The sequence below is a fragment of the Paralichthys olivaceus genome, chromosome 15, assembly GCF_024713975.1.
Source record: "Paralichthys olivaceus isolate ysfri-2021 chromosome 15, ASM2471397v2, whole genome shotgun sequence".
NCBI classification, from domain to species: Eukaryota; Metazoa; Chordata; class Actinopteri; order Pleuronectiformes; family Paralichthyidae; genus Paralichthys; species Paralichthys olivaceus.
The window spans coordinates 843,196-858,752 of record NC_091107.1 but is presented as its reverse complement, the minus strand read 5'-3'; the positions used below and the strand labels follow the sequence as shown (position 1 = coordinate 858,752).

At 42.7% G+C, this 15,557-nt stretch overlaps 2 protein-coding genes across 5 annotated transcripts; both read left to right on the top strand.

The window, feature by feature from the left end:
• The first annotated feature begins 872 nt into the window (after window positions 1–872).
• Window positions 873–11,171, top strand: slc25a14 (solute carrier family 25 member 14). 3 transcript variants are annotated; one of them, XM_069539803.1, is made up of 10 exons: window positions 873–1,032; window positions 1,550–1,675; window positions 2,395–2,533; window positions 3,741–3,835; window positions 5,722–5,807; window positions 6,054–6,149; window positions 6,489–6,613; window positions 6,783–6,996; window positions 7,153–9,731; window positions 9,780–11,171. In XM_069539803.1, exons 2-9 carry the CDS (start codon window positions 1,612–1,614, stop codon window positions 7,192–7,194), a joined length of 861 nt encoding a protein of 286 aa, XP_069395904.1. In that variant the 5' UTR covers window positions 873–1,032; window positions 1,550–1,611; the 3' UTR covers window positions 7,195–9,731; window positions 9,780–11,171. The 3 variants fall into 3 exon arrangements, with proteins under 3 accessions (XP_069395904.1, XP_069395905.1, XP_069395903.1); XM_069539804.1 differs by having other exon boundaries at window positions 7,153–9,760; window positions 9,822–11,171; XM_069539802.1 differs by lacking the exon at window positions 873–1,032 and having other exon boundaries at window positions 1,415–1,675.
• Window positions 11,172–12,306: 1,135 nt separating this feature from the next.
• Window positions 12,307–14,774, top strand: btg4 (B-cell translocation gene 4). 2 transcript variants are annotated; one of them, XM_020110127.2, is made up of 4 exons: window positions 12,307–12,846; window positions 13,339–13,476; window positions 13,749–14,076; window positions 14,229–14,774. In XM_020110127.2, the coding sequence occupies exons 1-4, from the start codon at window positions 12,674–12,676 to the stop codon at window positions 14,463–14,465; spliced, it is 876 nt and encodes a 291-aa protein (XP_019965686.2). In that variant the 5' UTR covers window positions 12,307–12,673; the 3' UTR covers window positions 14,466–14,774. The 2 variants fall into 2 exon arrangements, with proteins under 2 accessions (XP_019965686.2, XP_019965685.2); XM_020110126.2 differs by having other exon boundaries at window positions 12,308–12,846; window positions 14,184–14,774.
• The last annotated feature ends 783 nt before the right edge of the window (window positions 14,775–15,557 follow it).

Here is a 15,557-nt window from a genome sequence, read left to right as displayed (position 1 = left end):
CTGACGTACAGCAGCTGCGTCTGGAGACGTATTTATTCTTACTCTGTGATTTAACATCATGATTTAATTCTTCTGTCGACACTCAAATAAAAAGATAATAAACTATATAACTTTACAATAAATCTGTGTAGTTCAATGACACATTTTGAGACCTGAAGATAATAAGATTAACGTAAAGCTTTTATTTTGAACCCCCCACTGTGTTTCCATGGTAACGGGAGTGTGTCCTTTGCAAGAGCGTGCTGCGTTCAGGGTGCGTGGGAATAAAGCTGTGCTGAGTTCAGGGTGTGTTGGAATAAAGTCATCAGATGACCTCAACGTGTGTGAAGGACAAAAGAGAGAAGAATTAAAACCGAGATGTTATGTTAGGTTATATAAGTTTAAACAATATTTGCTTTTAATGGAAACTTTTAATAGAAACTTTGAGGCTTGAAACTTTATTATTATTATAATATTATTTTTAATTAACATTGTCATAAAATGGTCATAAAAATAGTAACGATCATTATCATTATCATCATCTTCATTTTATCATCTCCAACATTTCTTAAAAAAAAAACTAAAAAAAGAGAATAAACAGTAAATAAAATAAATTTAAGAGATACAAACTTAAAATTAATGAATAACTATTATTATTTTTATCATTGTTAATAGTGGTAGTAGCGGTAGTAGTAGTTGTTGTAGTATTATTAGTGGTAGTGGTACGAGTGGTAGTTGTAGAGGTAGTTGTAGCAGTAGTAGTAGTAGTACTAGTATAAGTAGAGTGGTAGCTGTAGTTCTAGTAGTAGTAGAAGTAGTGGTAGTAGTTGTAGTTCGTCAACAATGGGTTTTATTTTGAAGGTTTCAGCGGATATCCTGTTCCGCTGACATGAGGCTGTTTTGACATTAGCAGAGAAGCTAACCGGAAGCTAACAGCGGGGGAGAAGTTAGAGAGCTGGTTCTTCACCGGAGCCGCGTCACATGTTGAGTGATGGAGGAGCTCGTCAGATAACGGGACACCGCGGACACGTGACGCCTCGGCTGGATGCAACGGTAACTAGTTACTCATCGGTAATCTGGTTAACAGCGATTTGGTTGAGCGTTAACTAGCTGTTAGCTTAGCACGAGCCCTGCGCCTCGAGGAGTCCGTTCAGGCAGAAACCCGTTGACGTGTCGGTATCAGCTGCACTGAGAGTGTCGGTGGTGTCGGTGGTTCTGTCTCTGTCGGTTTCCTCTCGTTGTGTTTGGTTTTAACTTTAATTCTCGTCACACTGTTGCTGCTGCTGTCAGTTTCTCCCGGTGCCTCCTCCCACAACGCCCCTCTCAGCCAATTGAGTCGCGAGGTGGTGTTGACTGACAGCGCTGCCGACCAATAGCAGCCCCGCCTCAGACGCGCTTGGCTCTCGTCGGCGGCGCTCGGCAGCGTGCGTCTGTTTCCGGCGCAGGAAGCTGCCGCTGGTGCTGATGATGCTGAGGAGCGTCGCTGAGCTGTAGCATCCGTCCGTCGCTCCGATGTTCGTCGACATGTTGTGTTGTGTGCGGCTGCATCACTGTGTTGACCTGTGTGTAGGCGGCCTGCTCCTGATCCTCGCGGGGCTGCAGCAGGTGGAAGCCGCCGCCGCCGCCGCGGAGATGAGCCACTTGAACTGGAAGCCGTTCATCTACGGAGGCATGGCCTCGATTGTCGCAGAATTCGGTACGTGATGCACCACAGCCCGCTGACGATCCCGTCATGTGTCCGGCTGCTGCATGCAAACAGTGTTCACATGTTCTATATGTAGAGGGGGGGGGGGGGGGATGCATCCAGATGAAATCACATCAAACTGTCCTGTCACTGCAGAGTCACTTCACCATTCATTCCCCCTGGTTGTTGGTAAATGTCCACATTGTCTCTTTATTGAAACAGTCTGTTTGGATTCCTAGCTCCTGTTGATGCTGTAACGTTTGTGCCTCTTATCAGGGCGATTTCAATCCATCGATCATTTTGCACTTGTGTAATATTTATTCAGAGCATTCTATCCTGGATGCAAATATACGTCACCTATTTTCTGGACTTGAGCCAAAATTGTTATTTTTCTCTATATTAAGGTTCCTGTCTTCCTGTTAATGAACAATTCAAACCAGCTGCTAATTCTCATCTGTCATCCTTGTGCAGATAAAACAGGAGACTAAAACTAATAATAATACATTTCATAAAAATATTTAATACATAATTATTACTGTTAAAATATCTACTACCTACCTCATACTACTATGAAGTACTCAATACACACATGCAAACCACAGTAGAAAATCCTCCATGTCTAATTATTGTCAAGTCTGTGGTACTTCTGTAACTCCACTACCTTCATTTTCTTTTGAAAGTCAATCTTTCTTCTTCTTCTAGCTGTTATTATTCTATTTTCTCATTCTCAGGGACATTTCCCATTGACCTGACTAAGACCCGACTGCAGGTCCAGGGTCAGTCGCAGTACACAGAGGTGCGCTACAGAGGCATGTTCCACGCCCTCTTCAGGATCGGCAAAGAAGAGGGAGTTCGAGCGCTGTATTCTGGGTAAGGAACGTTTTAATAATAACAATAACAGCCTGAAATCACAGTCAAACCAGATCAAGTACAAGTAGACAGACTTTTGGGTGCATGTTAAAAACCGTTGTGACAAAAGGAGATTAAATCTTAATGAATCCTGGAACAGGTTGGCCTGAGAAGGATCCAGTCAGCACATTCACCTGTGTCATGTTACCATCACTGCTGATCAGAGCCAATTAAAACCTGAGTGTAAGACATTAAGTAGTTTGACCAGCGAGTGACTGCCAATGTCATCCATCATCATTGCAGACAGAAGCCAGGTGAGAGAAGGTGCTGGTGGGTTTTTTGGCTCGTGGAAAAGGGTCTCAGGCTTCAGTCTTAAGTTGAAACCTTTGAAACCATCATAAGAACTTCCTCAGACGTTCTGTACAAGTGACTCTTAGTTCCAGGAAAGTTAATTGAGTCTAAGATGCTTTGTTCTTCCCGGGGAGAGACATTTCGGTTTAAATTCTTAACGTGCTGTTAAATAAATGTACCCACTTCTCTTTTCATCTCTCTCGCAAATATGTTCCATGCTGATGCAAACAGCGTGTGTTCAGTACAATATGCAGTAATGAGCTTTTCACAGGGAGCTGCTACACTTGGTGGGTGGTTGAACTGTGACTTTGTGGAATCCAATCCCAGGTTTGAAAGAAGCCCAGTGGGACAGAAGATGTATTCCATGTTGAAAGCTTTGCTGTTTCAAAGCACCGGGGATGATTCACCTGTTTTGTATTTATACTTGTTAATTGTTGCTTTTGGGTCGAAGACAAAACGTCTGGATTTCACACTTTAGTTCTCCAGACAAGTTCACAACGACACAGAAATCTCTGAGGCGTTCAGGTGAGGGGTGGGGCAGCAGGCAGAGACAGGAAGTAGCATATTCCGCTGCAGAGATCACGTGTTTTTGTTTAAAGCACATTGACGCCGGTGTTATCACCAAAAGTTCTCTTGACATCATCTTGGGTGATCATCAATCGTCCACACGCCCACTAGCTCACAGTGAATATTAGAATTTCCTAATGTATTCTCACCTGAGGGTGTCGGGGGGCTGGCAGGAGAAACTCCAGAGAAAGTCCTGAGCCTCTCACTCGGACATTTACGTTCTCACACACAGCCCCTCAGGAGGATGTGACGAGATGATCTGGAGTTCAGTGCTCGTCTGAAAGCAGCTTTGATGTACCTTTCCTTTCAGGATTTCCCCGGCTCTGTTGAGACAAGCTTCCTACGGGACAATCAAGATCGGAACTTACAACACTCTGAAGAGGCTGTTTGTCACTCATCCAGAAGGTGGGTGTCGATGCTTTTAACTCTGATATCCTGTCGTCCTCTTCTTATTCTGTCTTTCATCTGAAGGGTCTAAACTTACAGTGTGGCAGTCATTTCTGTTTGCGAAGACCAAATGATGTTGTTTTTAGTGGAACCTGACCAACGTGTGTTTGAGGCAGACGCAGATTTAACCTTGGGCACGAGTGAAACTGGAAACTAGTTTGGATCCACTCGATATAGCGACACTTCAAAGTGCTCAAATGTGACCCAAGCTATTTTTATTTCAAGGATTCATCAATTATATTAAGTTTATCTTATTTGTAGGACAACTAATCAACCCAGAGGGCTTTAGTGCTTCTACATGCTACTGTGGAATAAGATATAAAACAAAGTCCCACATATTAAAGTCAACTTTGCTGTAGTTTCAACAAAACTTCCTTCTTCTTCTTCTTCTTCTTCTTCTTTCTCTTCTATCACATTCTTCTCTTTCTGTTTGGACTCAAAACATATTTTGTACCTTGCACAACACAAACGCCTCACATGCCTTCTCTCTTCTTTGTGTTGGGGAAAATGCACACGCATGTTTTGGTGGCAGGTTGCTTCTGTTTACAGTGCGGACATGGAAGTTAATGACATTTAGTTTTTAAATGGCTTCAAGCTCAAGATTTCAATTCTGAAATGTAGAAAAACACATTTTCCTCTGGGAACCAACAAAGTGTAATCACATTAGTGAATTGCAGCATCAGAATGAGATCATACTTTGTAAAAGATGTGGGATCAATGCACGGACACAGGATCTACGCAGCAATCTGCCCCGATGATCCTGGTGCAGTGACATTACCCAGACTTCTCTCTGCAGCAGGAACACTGTGTCTGCATTTGAGTTTATTTCTGTGGACTTGATTGTTTGCTGTTTCCGCTCTGCATGCCCTGTGCCTCCATGCTGCCTCTGTGTTTTGAATGCTTGTTTTGATGCAGGCTTGGGTTTGCCCTGTGGTTGTGGTGGGATCGAACGCCCGGTCCCCGGCCCCAAAAAATGAGCGGCGCGAGGACCGCCACACTAACTGTTGGTCAGATTGATCATGGATTACTGTAACTATTGTTCAATCTCCTGTACTTACCGTCTGTAGACACCATTCTGGGTTACTACTAATGAGATCTACCACTTTCTAACACTTGACAAACTCTGCTGGAGCTAACGGCTAACAGTTGTTTCTGCTCATTTAAAAACCAGTTTACATCGTTCAGTCTCTTTAGCAGCATTTACAACTAAGTGTGAGTTTGTTTTGATCTGCTCGGAGTGTCACACGGGAGGAGCGAGCATCAGGAGCGAGTGTGTGAATACGTTTGTAGCTGTGATCACGTAAATTGATCAGGAGACGGTTAACGCCACCCGTGTGTTCCTCCAGCTGGATTACAACAAACAGAAACTTGTGTTTAGACGTAATGATTTCTAATTACTGACAATAATAATAATGTATGATTTAATCACTGCACACTAAAGAAGCTGTAGTTATTAGAGATTTAATTTTTATCCTCGTTTTAAATTTTTAGTTTATTTTCAGACTTAGTTCTGTGACTGTGAGGATCAAACAGGCTGCAAATGAAATGTATGTATGTATGTGGACTCTTCACATGTTACTTTCAACACGTTGTCTAATTTGGGTCAAAGCAAACTGATTAAAACTCTATTCTGTTATTTCTAGGTGTAAAGATAAACAACATTCGATTATCATTATATTTTATAGAAGGATTTTATTAAAGATCACGAGCACAAACAAGATCAAGTCGTGTTTTCAAAGTGACACCCGAGAGTCTGCATGACATCTGTATTTAAAAAGTTAAAACCGTAGCAGATCTCAGCTGCAGAGTTTATTTAATAAGGTTTCTTGTGTCTTGTCTGACAGATGAGACGATGGTCATCAACGTCTTCTGTGGTGTCGTGTCTGGAGTCCTGTCTTCCTCTCTGGCCAATCCCACCGATGTCCTCAAGGTGATTCCCTCAAAACCTAAACTTCAATCTGTGGACAAATATCTCAAATAGTGATTAATTAAACCTTTATTAAATAGTAGTTACAGACTGCTGTACAGGATAAATAGCATTGGACATTTATTTTATTGCTGTTTTGTCACGTTGCTTCTTGTGTCGAGCTCTAACTGAGAAATGCTGTCACAAACAGATCTTCAGATACAGAGTGAATCAGTCGTAGTGTTCATTCAGCTGGTGTGTTTGTTTCAGATCCGAATGCAGGCGCAGGGCAGTCTGCTCCAAGGCAGCATGATATCCAACTTCATCAATATCTACCAGACAGAGGGCACCAGAGGGCTGTGGAGAGTGAGTGCTGGTTCACTCTGTGTGGGGAAGTGTTTATGTGGCTCACCAGGTGCTGAAGCAGATATACTGTTCGTTATTTCTTTATTTTTTAATTAAGCTACAGCGCAGAATAAATCTCTCTATTAAATCCTCAGTGGAAAAAATGAGGGTTTTCTGTAGAGCCGACAGAATTTCTCAGCCTCTGATACAAGAATTAAAACTTTTTAATAACTTAAGCATTTCCTTCCTGAGCATTTGAACAGAAGCAGGGTTACTGATGGAGCTCGTTGTCTGCTGTTTCTGTGAGATCTGTAATATCAGTACAATCAGACTTATCTTCTTCTCCCTCCTTTACCTCAGGGAGTCATTCCCACAGCACAGCGAGCCGCCATTGTCGTCGGGGTGGAACTTCCTGTCTATGACATAACAAAGAAGCACCTGCTTCGCTCTGGCGTCATGGGAGACACCATTCTGACCCATTTCATGTAAGTTAAGTTAAGTTATTCTTCAACTCCGTCTTTTTAACCCATTGAGGCGCTGATTTGAAAACTTCCTCTAGAACGATGTTTGAAAACAACCACAGACAAACCTCAGGGTTTTCTGAAGAATTTCCAAAAACGTTCGTTTCTCATTTTCTCCGCGTCTTTTGAACAGTTCCAGTTTCACGTGCGGCTTGGCCGGAGCTTTAGCCTCCAACCCTGTAGACGTGGTCCGGACTCGTATGATGAACCAGCGAGTTCTGTCGGGAAGCCCCATGTACAAAGGAACTCTGGATGGACTGATGCAGACGTGGAAGAACGAGGGCTTCTTCGCTCTCTATAAGGGCTTCTGGCCCAACTGGCTACGACTGGGACCTTGGAACATCATCGTATCCTTTTCATAGAAACACATTTCCAGATCAAACGCCTGGAGGACGATCTCTCTGGATTCACCGTTCACCAGACTGTTTCACAAACATCTTAATATATATAAATATATGTCGTGATTTGAATCAGGGAAGTTTTCCTTCACCGTTACTCCTCAGTTCTTCATCACCTTCGAGCAGCTGAAGAAGCTCCCGTTTTAACCTCGGAACAGGAAGTGGGACTGCGCTGGTCTGTGCGACTGTCAGGGGGATGTGGAGTGTGAGCACGGCAGCACCTGGAGTTTAGACACCAGTATTTTCACACTCCCCCTCTAAATCCATACACACGATACAACACAGTATCCGTCATCTGCCCATGCTTTTCAGAACCTAATGTTCATTTCTGCTTCTCACGTGTTTATATTTATTGTCACTGGCTTGTGTTTTTTAACTGTCACCCTCGATCACCTTCGACACTCCCCAGGCAGCCGAATGTCTGCTTAGTGTTTGTATCCTCGAGCCGCTGAGAAAGACGGAGTTTAACTCTGGAAGTCGACTCTCGTGAGAGGTGAGGCTTGTGATTGTTTGCTCAGGATTCATTCACAGAAAAAAACATGGGAAATGCATTTACACACGCAGGAAATGTTGGATCAGACTCTGTCTGTGGCGTTTAATAGAGAAAGAAAGGAATATGAATTCACCAGGCCATAAGCACTGCATGAACGTGGAACCTGTTCAGTAAATTACTCCGATTTTCTGTTGAATGTCGAGGACTTGCATGGAAACATTAGACAGAAGTTGACTGTTACAAGTTTTGCTGTGGAAGACTCGTTGTTTTTGTTTACAGCAAATCGATCCCTGCTTCAGCCCTTATCTCCAAAATCTCCTCATCTTTTCTACGTGCATGGCTCCTCGTTTTCATCCCGACGTTCGTGTTCTTCAAATAATTTCAGTTTTCAATCCGCTCCTCGCTCACAGTGAATTTTCTGGACGTTCTCCTGCTGCGTTCTCACGGAGGCTCACTCACTTTGCACACACGTTTCCAGCGGGCTGCACGAAAGGTTCCACAAAATTTAAACAGTTGCTCTGGAGAATTTACAGAAAATGTTGAGACTCCCGCGCAGGTCTGAAAGCAGCTTTACTTACACGTTCTCAGCTCTAACGCCAAGAAACACACTGAACACATGAACTTCTGGATCAGTCCATAGAGGATCTGTTCTGTTTATCAGAACATCCATTCTGTGATCTTGATCTTTGAAAAAGAAGAATGTGAAATCTGAACCAAAGCCTCTGAAGAGAAAAGGGAGACACGTCTGTCTTAATCGTTCACAACCAAAACATCCGCTTTTTCTGTTTAATTCGTTTTTGAGGTTTTAAATTTATTCTTTATTTTTAAGAAAACACTGAATCCAGACAGGTGACAGATGTTTCCCGTTGTGTTTCTCATTCCACAGCTCGAATAGGAAAGAGGCAGCTGCTGGAGATGAACAGGGCTTTTGTGCCAAACGTGTTTTTACCAAACTTGGTTAAATGAATTTACAGAAGATTCTTTTGGTTTTGGTTTTGTTTGCAGCTACTTTGAGGTAAAATTTGCTTTGCAGGCGAAACACTCCTGAAGGAATTTTAAGTCTGCGTAGTTAGAATAGAAAAGGACGAGTCGTTCGAAATCAACATATTCAAGTTTTTGTGAATCACATTATCTTAACAACCAAAAGCATTTTAAATAAGTTGTGGTTTTAATAGTTCAAGTGCTATCATGACCCCCCCCCCCCCCCCCCCCCACATCATGTTTTAAATGTCAGATTTTTTTATTTTCAAGTATTTTTACTTTATTCTTGAAGTTTTATTTTTGAAGGTGGTGAGTGGAAGGATTCTCGTCCTGGCCGTCGTTGTTGTCGTTGTTGTGCAGCGTTGATCGAATGTTTGACTCAAAATTGTCTGGAGACACAAATCAACGTGAATTGGTGAATTCTACATTTTAACTCGTGCACTTTGAAAACAGCCCCTGACGTGTGTCGGCTGTGAGCAAACGAAGCTGGTTGACTTTACTGTTGTGTTCGATCGATGGTCTCTCTGTGGGGAGTTTGCATGTTCTCCCCGTGTCTGCCTGGCTTCTCTCCCACGGTTCAAACATGTGAAGCTCATGTTAATTGGAAACTGAATTTCCCATAAGTGTGAATGTTTGTCTCTGCGTGTCGGCCCTGTGATTGGCTCCGGTCTGCCAACACGTCACAGCCATTTTGTTTTTAGGTGTACTTTGCTTTTTTTCATTTTTCCGGTGTGAATCTGCAACGTCTTTTTAAAGCAACACTCGCTCGATCAACAGCGCCCCCTGTAGCCACACGTGGTGATTTATTCTGCTGCTGTAACAAACTGTTCAGATTCTTCATGTTTTAAAGTTTCTGCTGAACATTGGAGATAAACTCTGGTTGTTAAGAACTGATCTCAGTTCAGCTTCACTCTTCAGCTGATGGAGACTCTCAGTCACTTGTTCTCTCAGGAGATGAACCCACTCAGCAGAGAGAGAGAACAGACGCTCAGGGAGCGAAGGAGGAAACGTTCTCCACCTTCTCACTTTTTATTAAAGCTGAGGATTTAAGGTCAAATAAAAGTTGCAGTGTTGCTTTAAACAGTTTGGACGCAGATCAGATCGTTTGCTACTGAAGAGTTGTGTTGGTTTGAGTTGTCGCTGTGACTCTGAGTGTTGGACTCCAGAGAACTGTGTGTCGTGGGTTAGTGTGGGTTAGTGTGTGTGTGTCGTGGGTTAGTGTGTGTGTGTGTGTGTGTTGTGGGTTAGTGTGGGTTAGTGTGTGTGCGTTGTGGGTTAGTGTGTGTGCGTTGTGGCTTAGTGTGTGTGTGTGTCGTGGGTTAGTGTGTGTGTGTGTGTGTGTGCGTTGTGGGTTAGTGTGTGTGCGTTGTGGGTTAGTGTGTGTGCATCAGCTGTTCAGCGTGTCGCTGCTCTTTCGGATGAACCTGGTGTCAGATGTACAGTCGTGGAGTCCCGGGAGTCTTTCACTGTTACAGCTTCACACGTTGCAATGATCTCTGGGTCATAATGTTGATTTATGTTAATGTTGCTCCTCAATAACACGTTGAGTGAGTGAGTCTTTTATTTTTATTTTATCGTCTGCTGATCTTCCTTTAATTTAAGATGCTCCACGACGTCCTGCTTCTCTAAAACAACACGTAGCCCCTCACTCTGGTAAAGTTACTCATGTATTCTGGTAATATTACAACTTTCTTTATTGTATTATTACTGCCTGCTTGTACAATTACAACTTTTTTGGGGGTTAGGGTTATTTTATTATGTTCTTTTTCCTACTTCCTTCTATTGTACAAACATTTAGCTAAAATATTCCAGATATGAAAGATAATTACGAATTAAAACCAAACTGATCAGGAACATGAACACTTGAACAAACATCAGATTTAAAAACCACGTAAAATGACGTCTCAACTGAAGGGAAATCTTTGTGAAAACCAAAAGAAAAGAACTTTTTGGTTTATTTGAATTTTAAAGTTCCCTGAATTATTTAAGGCATTTTGGGAGAATCTCAAAACACTTGATGTTAAAGCCTTTAAGAAATATATTTGTTTAGGTAAATTAACCGACTGTGGCCCCCCCCCATCTGTGCCATGTGTGTTTTATATTTGTTAAGGTTTTGTTGAGGTGGACTTCTCTGTGTGTGGTGTTGTCTCATGAATATCTGAAGCTTCTCCATTCTCTTACCTCAAAGTGAATTCAACATTTGGCAGATCGTCTCTCTCTCTCTCTCTCTTTCTTTCTCTGCTGTTCACGTGGAGAATTATTTACCATTTGGATTCCGGACGGTCGTCATTAGTTCAGTGCTTGAAAATCTTTAGTTTGATTGAACATTTTCCACAGAAATATCTTTTCCCGCAGACTTCTTGCAGGTTTGTGTTTGCAGTCCATCAAAGTGCGGCTGAGACTTGAGTTCAGGCTCGAGTGTGGAAACTGACGGGACAAGGAAATCTATAAATATATATTTTCCTCTTCCTCTAATTATTTGCACTTTGGTGTTTGCTCAGCTTCACGTTACGGTCTATAACCGCTCTGCTTGTTCACTCGATGAATTTCTACGCTGGAACTTTTACGTTGAGAGTCCGTTTTTTTTTTTCTTTGACAGAATGGGTTTATATAAATTCAATGTTCCCTCAAATAAAAATATATGCTGTGATTGTTTCTGTATCAGTGTATTTATTCTCCCTTGCTCTGTTGAATTTGTTATTTCTATTATTTAAAGGAGTTAAAGTTTAATGTTTTAAAGGAGAAATGATGCTTTTTCAGTGTAAACTCAACCAAACGGGTTTAACAAAAATATCACATCCACAGATTTACACATTATTTGTTTACGGTCCTTCTATTTCTGGACAGTTGGGCCTGTTCCTTTATTCCATGAGACATTAAGCAGATAAAAGTTCTGGAGTTGATTCCAAGTTTGTATTTGTATTTAGTAGCTGCTCATGGGAAGAAAAACACCAACTGACAGCAGAAACTTAAGCAGTGGCCGAATCAACAACTTCCATTCTTTAAAAGAAAGAACACACTGGAGATAGACAGATAGATAGATAGATAGATAGATAGATAGATAGATAGATCGATAGATAGATAGATGGATCGATAGTCAAGAACACTCATTGTCAAAGTTTACAACTGAGGGTTTGCCACAAAGTTCAAACCACTGATAACAAACACTCAAGAACAGAAAGTCCAGATCAGAAACATCTGAAGAAGTCTGGTCAGTTCTGGAAAACAAGATTAACTTGAACCAGAATGAAGGGAAGAGAAAATTAAGAAGAAAAAAAAGAACGTCTCATAATCGAAAGCAAACCACAGACATGGCGGAGGAAGGTTTCAGGCGTGGACACGTGCGACTCACTGATGTTCTTTGATTGACGGCTGATGAAAGCACCAGGATGAACTCTGTGTCGGGATAAATGATTCTGCTCAGATTCACACAAACGCTGCAAAACTGATGCTCGATGCTTCAACATACAAATGGATGAGAACCCAAATCATACTTTGATTCTTTGTTTCACTTTATCTTTATATTTTTATTTTATTTACACATTTACATCGAATGTGCTCAATTGTTTAGTTTTTTTACTAAAATGCAGAAATAAACTTTGAACCTTGATATTTCCTCCGTTGGAACTTGGGAGAGGAATTTAATATCTTAACTGTTCTTCCACATTCTGGATCATTTCAGCAGCGGCGAGTTTCAGAGCGAGGATCAGGCATCACATGGTTTCAAAGCCTCGCCCACAGAGAGAGAGAGAGAGAGAGAGAGGGTGATTAAGTGAACCAGCCTCAGGTGCGACAGCTTGTCACACACCTGAACTGTGGTTTTATCAAACCTCCTGAGAAACTTCAAGTATCTGACAGCGTCTGGTGCACGTGAGGTTTCTGCTGCGGCTTCATACACACATTTAGATGTTGTAGTTACACAGTGGCTGCATATGATTCGTCGTTTCGCAGCATCAGGAATCAAAGCTGAGTTCTCTCTAGAGCTCCAGCAGCAAATATGTTTGCTTGAGTTGTCCGGCTTCCAGTTAGTTTTATTTCCCTTGTTTCTTTAACAAGTAGGATCAGCCTACGCAGGTTTTATTGTCTATAGAGGATTTTAACAGGTTGGAGGTTCCCTGAGTCCGGTTGGGTTCAGGTTAAGACAGGGAGGCCATGAAGGAGGAGATCGCTGCTGCCGTGTTCTTTGTGGCTCGGCTGGTGAAGAGATATGGTTGTCTGGATAATGACGGCAGGGAGAGGTTTGCCGCTGCACTCACGTCAGCTCTGTTTGAGAACTACAAGAACCACTGGCACCCAAACGCACCCACCAAGGGTCAGGCCTACAGGTCAGTAAGACAGCTCTCCTTCTCACTCCTTCCTCTGGCTGTTCTGGAAATCGTCCATAATGTACTTTTCTTTCAGCTGTTTAGTTATATTGAACAATCAAAGATGTAGAAATGAAGTGGAGAAGAGTCAGTGACTCTGAATATTTACCAGAGAATAAAATAAATCTTTGGATGAGGCCTCGGATGCTTTTCAGTCAATAGAAACTTTTCCCCTTCTGCTGTTGAGATTGTTCAACTTTAATTGAAAATATCGTCTAGAATAAAAAGTGAAAACTTTCTACAAATGAAAACCTGTTTAAAGTTATTTTCCTCAGCGCAAAATATTCACAGTGAAATCTGCTCAGTAACGGCGATGTTTCCCAAAATGCATCTTACCAATTACCCTGCACACAAGGAGTTGCTGTCTGACAGTTTTGCAGTTTTGCTTCCTTGATGTAGAAACAAGCTTCTAAATGTCCGGCTCCTCTTCTCCTAACTCCCTGTGTTTTTCAGGTGTCTGCGTATGAATCGTGTGCGGCTGCAGGACCCGGTGCTGCAGCAGGCCTGCGAGCGCAGCACGGTGCGGTACGAGGATCTGGGCCTTCCCCAGGAGCTGACTGTGTGGGTCGACCCCGGAGAGGTGTCCTGCAGGTCAGGCACCACGATCTCAGTGTGACCCTGAAACCTGCAGCTCTGACTTTTTGAAACCTCTTTCCCACCGAGGCCGGTTCGGAGCCAGAACCTAATCTGGAACCAGTTCTTTGTGTTTCAACAAAGAGCTGGCTCTTCATGGGGGCTGGATTAATGCGACCAACCAAAACTTAGTTGTGATGACCAGTTTTAAAAACCCGGCCTGCTCAGCATATTGTGACATAATGGATGCAGCAGTTAACTGGTGTCAGATTATTTTTTATTTCTCGCAGGTATGGCGAACGCAGCTCTCCATTCTGCGTCTCAGTGGTGGACAGCTGTCGCCGTGGTGGTGGAGAATTCTCCCGACGTGTCCACGACGCCGTGGAGCGGGCGAGCCTTGACGTCGCATCAGGAAGCTCCTCCGACGAGGAGGAGGCCGGTGGAGACAGCAGCATGAGCAGCAGCAGCATGGTCAGCAGCAGCAGCAGCAGCAGCAGCAGCAGCAGCATGGTCAGCAGTTGCAGCGTCCTATCGGTTCTCTGCCCTGCTCCGATCCCACCCAACAACCCTGAACCCAAAACCATCCCGACTGTCAGCAACCCCAACAGCGTCTACCGGGTAGGTTGACCATGAAGGAACAGTCACAGTTCTATTTGCAGAAGATTTTATCTAAATCAATGAATCCTGTTTTATAAGCATATTGTATTGGGGGGGTGGGGTTACAGATCTCTTGTCACCGCCCGCTATCCCTCGCCTCCTCTCATCCTCAGTTCAGCGAGTTCTCTCCCGGCGCCCCTCAGACCTGGCTGAGGGAGAAGCGGAAGGCCTTCGCTGGTGACTTGTTCCCTCCTCACCCTCCTCACCCTCCTCCTCACATTCCTCCTCCAGCCGGAGGCCCGGGCTCTCAGTTCTCCGTCCAGAAAGGCTTCAAGTCCTATCGAGCCACGTTTACCTTCACTGGGCCTCGTGTTGACAAGTACCACTGGGTCAGCAAGTCTCGATCCTAATGCCGTGCGGCCCGAGCCTTCTGCCCAGAACTGGAATCGGGTTACTGCTCTCGACAGGAGCCGTGATGTTCTATGATGGGGGGGGTGAATGTCTGTAGGTTTTGTCTGTTATCTTTAAAAGTATAAGAGTTTATTATTCGTACATGGTTTAAAGTAATTAATGCTATTTCAGCATGTTTTTAAGCTTTGAAATATTCAGGTTTTAACTTAACCCTCCCTTCTAATTGTGTTTTTAATCTAAAATTAATCTAAGTGTGAATAAAGTAACATTCAACTGTCATTGAAAAGAAATAAACTAGTAATTCTAAAGTGTTTGTTTCATTTCATGTTCACATGTCCACCAGTATTCTCTGAAACTGACAGTGATCAACTATTTAATTGTAACTTAAATTATAATTTTCTTCACCCAGAAACAAAATATAATCAGAAGAACTTTGATTAGGGTCAAACCAAATGAGAACAGGAACGTAAGTATGATAACAGATGGTGAACATGGATGTTATAATGAGCTGGATACAGACGAGCCTTTCAAAGACATTTCAGTGATACTGTATATATAGATATATAGATATGATATATATATGATATATATATATATATATATATATATGCTGCTGCTCTCTGGCCTCGACATGTGTTGAAGATTTTGTTCATCTCAAAGTTTCTGTCCTGCAGATTTCCCTCTGTGTGGTGGTGGTGGGGGTGTAGCTAGTGATTGGTGTAGGAGAGAACAATCAGCTAACACTGCCTGCACAGAAACCACAGTCATTTACAGGCAGTAACAAATGTGAGACATCTAATCTCAAGTCATTAATTAATCCTCAATGTTCACGTGGGCTGGGGTGCGTGAAGCCTGAAGAAATACAGATTCAAATTTAAAATCAATATGAAAGCAGACGATGCAGCGAGGCCTGATTTAGCCACGTTTCAATGATCAACAGCTAACATGGAGGATGCAGGGTTTATGAATCAAGAGGTTTTGGCTTCACATATGGGGAGTTGTCATGTCGGCCATCTTTATATACAGTCTACAGGTGAAACCAGAGAAAAAGATGTATTTATTTATTTAGCCAGCTCAGGTGGGACATGGTA